The 13,111-nt window shown below is 49.0% G+C and overlaps 1 protein-coding gene across 1 annotated transcript in view; it reads left to right on the top strand.

Annotated features, from left to right (window-relative positions):
• Nucleotides 1–13,111, top strand: part of fat3a (FAT atypical cadherin 3a) — a 78,255-nt gene that overhangs the window by 21,096 nt on the left and 44,048 nt on the right. Inside the window, exons 2-3 of the mRNA XM_084674030.1 lie at nucleotides 2,093–2,410; nucleotides 11,502–11,563. Coding sequence (XP_084530156.1) covers nucleotides 2,093–2,410; nucleotides 11,502–11,563 — 380 coding nt within the window. The remainder of the gene's footprint in view (nucleotides 1–2,092; nucleotides 2,411–11,501; nucleotides 11,564–13,111) is intronic.

Below are 13,111 nucleotides of genomic sequence, written 5' to 3'. Positions count from 1 at the left end.
CACCCACCCTCCCACCCTCCCTTCCTTCTTCCCCCCCCCCCTCTCTCTCTTCCTCCCTTCCACCCTCTCTCTCTCTCTCCATCCCTCCCCCCGTCTCTCTCTCTATGCTGGTAGTAAGCATGATGGATGGAGTGAGAGGATATCCTTTCCATACACAGACCTGTCTGCAGCATGGTGAATAATACTGTCTGCTAGTCCCACTTGTTTTGAGGCGTGTATGAGTTTGTAAGGTGCTTACATCTGTGAGTGACTGAGCATGTTAGTGTGTGTGTTAGTGTGTGTGTTAGTGTTTATCTCAGGATTACTGTCTGAAACGTGGACTCATGCTGGATCATAACAAGCTTAATAATATCAAAGAGGATAGGCCGAGGTCCACACACACACACACAGACACACACACACACACACACACACACACACACACACACACACACACAGTCCTCTACATTCTAGGTGTGTTTTTGCTTTTTCTTATCCTGGTTTGTTTGTTTCTTCTGTCCTTCAAGTTTTGATTTCTCTCTCCTTGCTCCCTTCTCTCCCTCCCTCTCTCTCTCCATCCTCTCTCCATCCCTCCCTCCCCCTCTCCATCCCTCCCTCCCTCCCCCCCTCACACCTATGTTACTCAGTTTAAGTGTTTCTACAGGTCCATTAAGAACATTTCCGGGTTTTCAAGAAAGCCACTTAGCCAGCCTGGTCACTCTTGGACTCTCCAGTACACTGTTACACACAGAAGTGTACGTGTGTGTGTATATCATGCCTAACAGAAGTGTATGTGTGTGTGTATCACGCCTAAGCGCTTCCTGGAGGCCATGTTAGCTAATAGCACTCTTGGTGTTTAAGCTAATGAGTTCTCATGCAGAAGGCTAGCATGCAAAATCTGAAGATGGTGTGTATTGGGGCAGCGAACATGCTAAAGCTACTTCTGGAAGGACTGCATGCGCTAGCAAATGCTAATAGCTAGTGTGTTAGATTTGTGGCTGGGCTAGGGGGATGTAGGGGAGAATTAGCCCACTTACAGACGTCAGATCAACATACTCCCTCCCCACACACACACACACACACACACTTACTCACACCACACACACACACACTTACTCACTCCACACACACACACACATTCCAACTCAGCAGAGAGTGTTTTGGGGGAGCCGAGTTCACCCTAGTTTGGTCTGGGGAGTTTCCTTTGAGTAAACTGACGTTCCTGTCCCAGCACCTGTCACCTTGGAGACTCTATTCCACACACACACACATCCCAGACCTCACAGAGCTCGCTAATGGACTAACCCAAGTACAGGGGCTTTTATATGAATATAAAGTGGTTTAGGAGACGGGTTTGGAGAATGGAGCAGTAAGTGTTTGTTAACATGATTGTACCAGACCCACTGCTGGCCCTGACATGAGTACACGCTCCTCTCTCTACCTCTACCTCTCTCTCTCTCTCTCTCTCTCTCTCTCTCTCTCTCTCTCTCTCTCTCTCTCTCTCTCTCTCTCTCTCTACCCCTACCTTTCTCTGCTTCTCTCTCTCTCTTTCTCTCCCTCTCTCTCTTTACCTCTACCTCTACCTTTCTCTGCCTCTCCCTCTCTCTCTCTCTCTCTCTCTCTCTCTCTCTACCTCTACCTCTCCCTCTCTCTTTGTCTCTCTCTCTCTCTGTTTCCCTCTCTCTCCCTCTCTCTCACATCCTTGAACATGCTGCTGACACTGGGATAACACACTCCCCCTCCCCTCTCCCCTCTCCCCTCTCCCCTCTCCCCTCTCCCCTCTCCCCTCTCCCCTCTCCCCTCTCCCCTCTCCCCTCTCCCCTCTCCCTCATCCCCTCTCCCCCTCCCCCAGAGGAAAGGCCCAGTCCGATTGCAGCTGCTCTCCTGCAGTGTCACCACAGCCTCAGATCTCAGTAGGGCTCCACACAGCTACATATCGCTAGGCGGCTATGGTCATTCTATATATATAGTATATTATATACTTTGAAGATGTATTTTTGGGCTTCTAATTGGACAGTAAAGTGTAACAGGACCTCACCCTGAATGGTACGCACACTTGAGCAACCAGGGTCATACTAATCTCCTTTTCTTCCTCTCCTCCCCCCCCCCCCAGGCATGATCTACACCACAGACTCGCTGGACCGCGAGACGCAGGACTCCTATTGGCTGACGGTGTATGCAAGTGACCATGGTGTGGTTCCCCAGTCCTGCTCCCTGGAGGTGTGGGTGCAGGTGGAGGACGTGAACGACAACGCTCCTCTAGCGTCTGAGCCGGTGTACCGGCCGGCCGTGCTGGAGAACTCCCCCCGCGACACGCCCGTGGTACAAGTGCAGGCCCAGGACCCTGACGTAGCCCCCCCTGGAGGTGCCATAAGCTACCGGATCACGAGTGGGAACCCACAAAACTTTTTCACCATCAACACACGCACAGGTGAGGGGGGGGAGGGTGCTGAGGGCAGTGGGCAGAGTCTGGGTCAGTAGAGATGCTAGTCTGGGTCTATAGAGATGCTAGTGTGAGTCAGTAGAGATGCTAGTCTGGGTCTATAGAGATGCTAGTCTGAGTCAGTAGAGATGCTAGTCTGGGTCTATAGAGATGCTAGTGTGGGTCAGTAGAGATGCTAGTCTGGGTCTATAGAGATGCTAGTGTGGGTCAGTAGAGATGCTAGTCTGGGTCTATAGAGATGCTAGTCTGGGTCTATAGAGATGCTAGTGTGGGTCAGTAGAGATGCTAGTCTGGGTCTATAGAGATGCTAGTGTGGGTCTGTAGAGATGCTAGTGTGGGTCAGTAGAGATGCTAGTGTGGGTCAGTAGAGATGCTAGTCTGGGTCTATAGAGATGCTAGTCTGGGTCAGTAGAGATGCTAGTGTGGGTCTATAGAGATGCTAGTGTGGGTCTATAGAGATGCTAGTGTGGGTCAGTAGAGATGCTAGTGTGGGTCAGTAGAGATGCTAGTCTGGGTCTATAGAGATGCTAGTCTGGGTCTATAGAGATGCTAGTCTGGGTCAGTAGAGATGCTAGTGTGGGTCTATAGAGATGCTAGTCTGAGTCTGCTCTGTGTTGATGCCCTGGGCTGGGATAAGAGATGCAAGTGATGAATTTGAATGACAGAGTGTGTGTTTGTGTTTGTTTGTGTGTGTGTGTGTGTGTGTGTGTGTGTCCAGACCAGATTGAGACTGCCTGTCTGGGTGTCTCATCTGGTTAACTGGGTCTGTGTTGATGTTGGCTGTGTCTGTCTAACTTGCCCTTGGCTGGGCCCGGCTGTATCCTTGAAGTGTGTGTGTGTGTGTGTGTGTGTGTGGGCGTGTGTGTGTTCTCTCTATTTGCAGTGGCAGCAAGGTTGAGCTGTGTGTGTGATTGGTTGGAGAGGGTGGAGTTCCTTTTTCATGTTAATCACTGTTTTAAATACTCATACATGTGCTATGGTATGTCTGCGGGACTGTGTGTGTGGGTGTGTGAGTGTGTGTGTTCCCAGTGGAGGTGCAGGGTTCTCTGATGTGTAATGTGATGTTGTTGCTTTGTGTTTTTCGTCCTGTTAGGGAGCTATATTTGTAGCACACACACACTCACATACGCACATAAGCATGTATAGTAGGACACACAGCGACTCACAATGAAACAGACACACACAAACACCTTGTAAAAGAGGAAAGAGTATTAAGAGAATTAGATCAGAATCAGCTTTATTTTTGTTTGCACAAGGGAGGGAGGGAGAGATTCTCTGACTCTGGCCTTTGAGATACTGATACAACTCTGTCGTCCTGATCCTTGATCATCCTTCATATTTGGCATATTTTTATATATCAGAGTATACTCTCTCAGGTGGAGGAAGAAGTGTGGAAGCACAGGAAGGGAAAGAGAGTTACAGTGATGATGAGGATGAGAGATGCATGGTGGCAGAAGACAGAAGTCATAACAGGATGTTGACCAGGTTTGTGGCCAGCAGATTGGCCTGTCAGGGACTCGGAGGCTTCTGTGAGGGCACTGGCCAGCAGAGAGGATAATGATGATGTACACATGCAGACTTGCATGGACACATCTGATTTGTGATTTAATCATCAGCAGTAAATATTGTGCTAGTACTCATATTGAACTACAAGAAGCAAGACAGTTGCAAGCCTTTAATTAGATAATTAGAGTTCTGTAAAGGGTTAGGGTTAGTCTGTAAAGCTTGGGACAGCTACGTCCCAGAGGGGGCCCAAAATTCCTGGCGGCGAGCACAAAAAACAGACTGAATACTGAGCCTGAGCACAAAAAACAGACTGAATACTGAGCCTGAGCACAAAAAACAGACTGAATACTGAGCCTGAGCACAAAAAACAGACTGAATACTGAGCCTGAGCACAAAAAACAGACTGAATACTGAGCCTGAGCACAAAAAACAGACTGAATACTGAGCCTGAGCACAAAAAACAGACTGAATACTGAGCCTGAGCACAAAAAACAGACTGAATACTGAGCCTGAGCACAAAAAACAGACTGAATACTGAGCCTGAGCACAAAAAACAGACTGAATACTGAGCCTGAGCACAAAAAACAGACTGAATACTGAGTCTGAGCACAAAAAACAGACTGAATACTGAGCCTGAGCACAAAAAACAGACTGAATACTGAGCCTGAGCACAAAAAACAGACTGAATACTGAGCCTGAGCACAAAAAACAGACTGAATACTGAGCCTGAGCACAAAAAACAGACTGAATACTGAGCCTGAGCACAAAAACAGACTGAATACTGAGCCTGAGCACAAAAAACAGACTGAATACTGAGCCTGAGCACAGAAACAGGCTGAACGCTGAGCCTGAGCACAAAAAACAGACTGAACACTGAGCCTGAGCACAGAAACAGGCTGAACGCTGAGCCTGAGCACAGAAACAGGCTGAACACTGAGCCTGAGCACAAAAAACAGACTGAATACTGAGCCTGAGCACAAAAAACAGACTGAATACTGAGCCTGAGCACAAAAAACAGACTGAATACTGAGCCTGAGCACAAAAAACAGACTGAATACTGAGCCTGAGCACAGAAACAGGCTGAACGCTGAGCCTGAGCACAAAAAACAGACTGAACACTGAGCCTGAGCACAGAAACAGGCTGAACGCTGAGCCTGAGCACAGAAACAGGCTGAATACTGAGCCTGAGCACAAAAAACAGACTGAACGCTGAGCCTGAGCACAGAAACAGGCTGAATACTGAGCCTGAGCACAAAAAACAGACTGAATACTGAGCCTGAGCACAAAAAACAGACTGAACACTGAGCCTGAGCACAAAAAACAGACTGAATACTGAGCCTGAGCACAAAAAACAGACTGAATACTGAGCACAGAAACAGGCTGAACGCTGAGCCTGAGCACAAAAAACAGACTGAACACTGAGCCTGAGCACAGAAACAGGCTGAACGCTGAGCCTGAGCACAGAAACAGGCTGAATACTGAGCCTGAGCACAAAAAACAGACTGAATGCTGAGCCTGAGCACAAAAAACAGACTGAATACTGAGCCTGAGCACAGAAACAGGCTGAACGCTGAGCCTGAGCACAGAAACAGACTGAACGCTGAGCCTGAGAAGTGATCACTCAGTCTGAGATAGCTTATTAACAATGGCAGTAGGCCTACAACTTCAACAAGTTCTGAAATAACAATAAAATATCATTTATAAAATAAAATAACAATAAAATATCCTCATTAATGTTCAATAATGGTCAAATCCACCTTTATTTTGTGTTTTATGAAAAATGTATATTGGCTTGGGTTGCAAAGGCTTGTATGGGTCCCCAGAAAAAAACCTTTGGGAAACACTGTGCTAAGGTAATGAAATGTAAATGGCTAGCATGGCAGGCTAACATGCTAGCCTCCTGTTACAGCTTGGGAAACAGACAGGGAGAGGAGAGTTGAAGGTTACATTAGCGCTGTCCGAAAATGTGTGTGTGAAGTGTGTGTAGTTGGATGGTTTGTGTTTCAGTGTGTGTGTGTGTGTGTTTGTTGTGCAGGATCGAGGGTGCTAAGCTGACGCTTAACTTGCATTACTTTTGTTCCTGGTTAAGTAATGAAACCTAGAGGGTGAGTTTTGTTCCTGGTTAGGTAATGAAACCTAGAGAGTGAGTTTTGTTCCTGGTTAGGTAATGAAACCTAGAGAGTGAGTTTTGTTCCTGGTTAGGTAATGAAACCAAGAGGGTGAGTTGATGCTACACACACAAGGACCAGGATCAATGTAGCGTTGAGATTGGGGCAGGGTTGAGACCTTGGATCTGCAGGAGGCCCTGCTGTAACCTGGGCTGATGTGTGTGTGTGTCTCCCAGCACGTACACAATGTAAGTGAATTGGAGGTATACTGGGATCTTAATTCCCTCGTTCCTGTGCAGGATTCAGTAAAGCTATCTATATGGTAATCAACACCTTCCTCTCCTCTCATCCTTATCCTATGTGTGCGCACACACACACACACACACTCACTAGACTGGCATCCATCACCCTGATTAACAAGTGCAGCACTCAAGCTTTGTTTTAAATTCGGTCTCATACATACACACATTCTACACACAGACACACACTATGTCTCACTCTTACACACACATACAGTACACACACACATTTAACACACACAGTCTTTCACTTTCTCCCCTCACAGGTTCTCAATCTGTCATTCATCGTCCTTACCTCTCGCTCTCTCTCTCTCTCTCTCTCTCTCTCTCTCTCTCTATCTCTCTCTCTCTCTCTCTCTCTCTCTCTCTCTCTCGCTTCCTCTGGCCCTCTCTCGCTTTCTCTTTGTCTCTCTTCTTCTCATCTCTTCATGTTCTCTTCATGTTTCCTCCAGGGTTTAGTTACTGCTGCCCACACAGCTCTCACTCCCTCCCTCTCTCTCTCTCTCTCTCTCCCCTTCTCTCTCTCACTCTCTCCCTCTCTCTCTCTCTCCCTCTCTCTCTCTCTCTCTTTCTCTCTCTCTCTTTCTGAAAGCTATCAGCTAACAGTCTGACAGCTAGTAGCTAACAGTCTGAAAGCTAGCAGCTAACCACACGTGGAGCTGCAATTCGCTGGCCTGCTGATTAGCTCATTAAACAGCCTTTAACCCATCCAGATGGCAATCTCCCATGGCTAGCTCCCACAGCTAGCTAGGGACACGGGGCTGTGTGTGTGTGTGACAGGTGTGTTGCTAACAGCAGCATTAGCCTCCTGCTAGTGGGGGCAAGGTGGGAAGTGCTCTGTTTGTATGTGTCTGTGGATGGGAGGAGCTGCTGAGTGAATTGTGAGTCAGCTGAGAGGTGCTAGGACTGGCTGGGAGACAAACCTGAATCCTCACTGAGGTCAGTTTTTACCTGTTTATCTCAAATTCTCCCTACGTGCCTCCCTCCCCTTCCTCCTTCCCTTATCCCCCCCCCCTTCCCCTGCCTCCCTCCCCTTCCTCCTTCCCTTATCCCCCCCCCCTTCCCCTGCCTCCCTCTCCCTCACTCCTCCCTCTCCTCCACTCCTCCCTCCGTCTCCCCCACTACTCTCTCCTTGTCCTCTCTCCTTCCATCTCTGCTTGTCTCAGCAGTAATTCTCTGTTCTGGCCACTTGTCTCTGTGGCCGTGTCAACACAACACTTACCTCCCTCCCTCCCTCCCTCCCATGTTGGAGCCCAGCAGAGGGGGTGTTTGTCTCTGTGTGAGTGTGTCTGTGTGTGTGTGTGAAAGAGAGAGAGAGAGTGTGTGGCTGTAATTGGCAGAGCTTCAGAAGGGCAGCTACTAGAGAAAGAAGAGGACATAAATCAATAGAGACTCAATGTTGTCTACTTGACTGGGGAACGCACACACACGCACACACACACACACACACACACACACACACACACACACACACACACACACACTGACAGAGGTTTCTGTCTGGGCACATACATGTTGACTCTCATTCACCATCACCACATACACACACACACACACACACACCTCCACCACCCTATCTTTACCTTGGCCTTGTCAAACAGAGCGATGACAAGATACGGAGACAGACAATTACTCTGAGACAGGCCCGCATGACCCTGAACCCCTGCTGGACTCTCTACCTCTCTCTCTGTTCCACTCTACATCTCTCTACCCCTCTCTCTCAGTTATCTTTCTACCTCTCTCTACCCCCCCCTCTCTCTGCACTCTCTCTTATTCCTCATTTTTGGCCCTCTGTTTGCCTGCTACCCTTGCTTTCTATTGCTGCATGGTCAGCAGTGTGTGTGTGTGTGTGTGTGTGTGTGTGTGTGTGAGTGAGTGAGTGAGTGGACTGTAGTATAGATGTGCAGGGATGCATATGTGAGGGTTGCAGGTAGTAAACAGTGAGGTGTCATCAGGATGGATAGCTGAGCTCTTGGTCTGGCTGAACAGCCCTGTAAATCAGACAGACACCTACCACACACACACACTCACACATACACACACACACACACACACTAACACACACTCACTCACACACACTCACACACATTAACACACATCCCTCTGCTTAACCTCATTTTGTACACGACGGTAATTAAGGGACTTTAGCTAGCAGGACTGGTAATGATGGATAATTGGGTTACTGATAGCGTCCTGTTTCATTCATAAGTCTCTTGGGCACCTGTGTGTGTGTGCATGTGTATGTATGTATCTTACCCTACTTGCCTTGGGGGGAATGTCCCTGTACTTACTGGATAAGAGCGTCTGCTAAATGACTAAATGTAATGTAAATGTAGAGGTGTAGGTAGAGGGGACGAGGTGTATGTAAAGGGGTAGAGGTTTAGGTAGAGGTGTATGTAGAGGGGTAGAGGTGTATGTAGAGGGGTAGGTAGAGGTGTAGAAGTGTAGGTAAAGAGGTACAGGTGTAGGTAAAGAGGTAGAGGTGTATGTACAGGGGTAGATGTGTATGTAGGGAGGTAGGGGTTTAGGTAGAGAGGTAGAGGTGTAGATAGAGGGGTAGAGGTGTATGTAGAGGGGTATAGGGTCCTTGTTAGCGTTCTGCACAGATCAGTTTGATGCTCTTATTGTGATTGTAAGTAATTGTCGTTAATCAGGCCTGTCGCTAATGAAAATGGTAATTGGCCAGTGAGCAGCTGTTCCATCCAGCATACACAGCTCATTGGCTGACAGCCGCAGACAGATTACCTAGAAGATCTAAAGCTGTGTGGGTGTAACAGAGAGGGACAGGGGGGAACTGTGTGTGTATGAGAGAGAGACTGTGTGTTTGTGTGTCCAAGAGAGAGGGGAATGTGTGTGAATGTGTGAGAGAGAGAGAGACAGAGAGACAGAGAGAATGTGTGTGGATCTGTGTGTCAGAAAGAGTGTGTGTGTGAGGAAATCTGAGTGACAGAGAGACAGTGTATGTGTGTGTGTCTGTGTGTGTGAGAGAGACTGTGTGTGTGTGAGACAGAGTGTGTATTTCCATGTATAAGCAAGGCATTAACAGTCTCTGCGTGTGTCAGACTAACTTTGTGAGGGCGCCAGCAGAATACCAAGCTGTGCTGTCTCTCACTCTGTCTGCTGTTTCTTTCTCTCTCTAGTGCTGTCTCTCACTCTCTCTGCTGTCTCTCTCTCTCTGCACCACAGGAAAGGCAAGCAGCGCTCCACTCTCCTTCTCTATGGGACCGCAGGGAGGAGAGGGGAGAGGAGGGGAGGAGAGAGGAGGAGAGAGGAGAGGGGAGAGGAGGGGAGGGGAGGAGAGGGGAGGGGAGGGGAGGGGAGGGGAGGAGAGAGGAGAGGGGAGGGGAGGGGAGGGGAGGGGAGGGGAGGGGAGGAGAGGAGAGGAGAGGAGAGGAGAGGAGAGGAGAGGAGAGGAGAGGAGAGGAGAGGAGAGGAGAGGGGAGGGGAGGGGAGGGGAGGGGAGGGGAGGGGAGGGGAGGGGAGGGGAGGGGAGGGGAGGGGAGGGGAGGGGAGGGGAGGGGAGGGGAGGCTCAGTGTGATAGAGACCACTGGGGTTAGAACGCCTCTATTTGCTGGTCACGCTGCCATACTCTCTCACTCCCCTTCTCTCCATCCCTCCACCTCCTCTCTCTCCATCCCCTCCTCCCTCTCTCTATCCCCTCCTCCTTCTCTCTCTCCATCCATCCCTCCCTCCCCTCCTCTCCCCCTCTCTCTCTCCATCCCTTCCTGTCCCCCTCCCTGCCTCCTTTTCTCTCTCCAACTCTTCCACCTCTCTTCCTCCAGATCGATAGAAAGTTTTAGGCCCTTTGAAGATTTTCTGACAGCACTGTCACAGTTTAGAAATCAAATATCTCTTCCTCCCCCCACTCTCTCAGGGAGGAAAGCAAATAGTGATGGAAGAGAGAGAGAGGGAGAAGGAGAGAGGGGAGAGGAAGGGAGGGAGAGAGAGGGAGAAGGAGAGAGGGGAGAGGAAGGGAGGGAGAGAGGGGGAGAAGGAGAGAGGGGAGAGGAAGGGAGGGAGAGAGGGGGAGAAGGAGAGAGGGGAGAGGAAGGGAGGTTGGTGATATAATAAAATACTCCCATCCTACTTACTCTTTCTGAAACACAACACTCTTGGTTTCTCTCTTGGTGTGTGTGTGCGTGCGTGTGTGGGTCACAAAGCAATGATATATGGTTGCAGTGTAGCAGATCTAATGATACGATGAGGAGATTGGGGAGAGTGGGAGGGGCCGATATGAAGAAAAATGTTGAAAGGAATTAAATGAAAGTATAAAGGTATTGTGGACACACTGGGGGTTTATTAGGTTTAGTTTCACCTCACGTAAGGTCAGACACCAGGGAGAGAGGGGAGAGAGAGAGAGGATGAAGAAAGGTGTTTAAGAATGGGAGAGCAGGGAGGGAGTCTGTATGTAAGGACATGCCCCCCCTCCCCCTCCCATCTCTCTGTTCTGTTGTAATTACATGAAGGAAGAAAACAATTAGGATTGTTGAGGCTGAGCATGTAATTAGCAGTGTGACACAGCTGGCTCTGTTCATAATTACCCTGTCACCACGCTCATTTGGGGAGGTGGAACAAGTCACTGTGTTAGCTTTGTGTGTGTGTCCGTGTGTGTCCGACAGCATTTTGGACACGTGTGTGTGTATGCGTGCACAGCCTGTGCGCGTATGTGTGTGCGAGAGAGTGTAGTTGAAGTCATATGTTTATCATTTCATGTGTTGTCCCTTCACTGTGGACTACTTTGACAACATTGTTGTCCTGAACATTAATGCCACTATAGCATGTTGAATTGAATTGTATATGAGTGCATGCAGAGAGAGAGAATGTATGTGTGCGCAGAGTGTGTGTTTGTGTGTGTGTGTGCGCGCAGAGAGTATTTTTGTGCAGAAAGAGTGTTTGTAAGCGTGTGTGTGCAGAGAGTGTGTATGTTTGTGAGTGTGTGTGCAGAGAGAGTGTGTGTTTGTGAGTGTGTGTGTGTGTGTGTGCAGAGAGAGTGTGTGTTTGTGAGTGTGTGTGTGTGTGTGCAGAGAGAGTGTCTGTGTTTGTGAGTGTGTGTGCAGAAAGTGAGTGTGTGTGCGAGAATCTCACGTGTTCTGGATGCATCTGGTGCTGCTAAGTGTGGGTGTGTCAGGCTGGTCCTGGTGCTGACCTCTGACCTCTGTCTCCAGGGCTGATCACCACCACCTCCAGGAAGCTGGACCGGGAGCAGCAAGCAGAACACGTCCTGGAAGTGAGCTGCTCCTCTCATCTCCTCTCTTCTCCTCTCATCTCCTCTCCTCTCATCTCCTCTCTTCTCCTCTCATCTCTCCTCTCATCTCTCCTCTCATCTCTCCTCTCATCTCCTCTCTTCTCCTCTCATCTCTCCTCTCATCTCCTCTCTTCTCCTCTCATCTCCTCTCATCTCCTCTCTTCTCCTCTCATCTCCTCTCCTCTCATCTCCTCTCCTCTCATCTCCTCTCATCTCCTCTCATCTCCTCTCATCTCCTCTCATCTCCTCTCATCTCCTCTCTTCTCCTCTCATCTCCTCTCCTCTCATCTCCTCTCTTCTCCTCTCATCTCTCCTCTCATCTCTCCTCTCTTCTCCTCCTCTCCTCTCATCTCCTCTCTTCTCCTCTCATCTCCTCTCTTCTCCTCTCTTCTCCTCCTCCCATCTCCTCCTCTCTCCTCTCTTCTCCTCCTCTCCTCTATTCTCCTCTCATCTCCTCCTCTCTTCTCCTCCTCTCTTCTCTTCTCCTCCTCTCTTCTCCTCTCATATCCTCCTCTCTCTTCTCCTCTTCTCCTCTCCTCCTCTTCTCCTCCTCTCTTCTCTCCTCCTCTCCTCCTCCTCTCCTCTCCTCTCCTCCTCCTCTCCTCTCATGTTGCGATGAGGAGCTGTAACTATGTAACTCTGTGAGTGATAGCATGCGGGATAGCCTGCCTCCAGCTGCTCATACGTGTCAGTTCTTCTCTTTCATGTCTCAGCTTCCCAGCACTGCCAGTCTAACTTCCTTTCAGTCTAGAGGAGTGTGTGTTTGTTTGTGTCTGTGGGGGGAGGGAGGAGAGAGAGAGAGAGAGACAGAGAGAGAGACAGAGAGAGAGAGAGAGACAGAGAGAGACAGACAGACAGACAGACAGACAGACAGACAGACACGGGATGGACAGAAAGAGAAGGAAAGGAGAGAGAGGAAAGAAGGAGAGAGAGAGAAGCAGAGAGATGTTGAGGGTTCTCCATAGAGAAGCTCCTGGACTCTGATATTGTTGGCAGGCTGAGCACGTACAGCTTTAATACATTACCCTCCTCTCTGTTCTCTCTCCCCTCTCCTCTCTTTTCTCTCTCTCCTCTCTTCCCTCCTCTGTCTCTCCACCATGTCTCTCCTCTCTTCCCTCCTCTGTCTCTCCACCATGTGTCTCCTCTCTTTTCTCTCTCTCCTCTCTTTCCTCCTCTGTCTCTCCACCATGTCTTTCCTCTCTTCCCTCCTCTGTCTCTCCACCATGTCTCTCCTCTCTCTCTCTTTCCCCCTCCACTTCTGTCTCTCTTCTCCATTCTCCTCTGTCTCTCTTCTTCTAATTTCACTCTAATGACTGAGAGCTGTTAATGTCGATCCTGTTTGAAACGGTTATTCCCTGCTTCCCTTTCTCTCTCCCCTTTCTTTCTTTCTTTCTTTCTTTTTTTCTCTCTCCCATTTGTTTCTTTCTTTCTTCAGTTTCTCTCTAATTCATCTACTTCTGAGATCTCTCTCCTCTCTTCCAAGTGTGTGTGTGTGTGTGTGTGTGTTTGTATTAATCAGGTGAGTGTGTC

The sequence above is a fragment of the Hypomesus nipponensis genome, chromosome 15, assembly GCF_054491055.1.
Source record: "Hypomesus nipponensis isolate SF chromosome 15, ASM5449105v1, whole genome shotgun sequence".
NCBI classification, from domain to species: domain Eukaryota; kingdom Metazoa; phylum Chordata; class Actinopteri; order Osmeriformes; family Osmeridae; genus Hypomesus; species Hypomesus nipponensis.
This window is presented reverse-complemented; position numbering and strand designations above follow the sequence as displayed.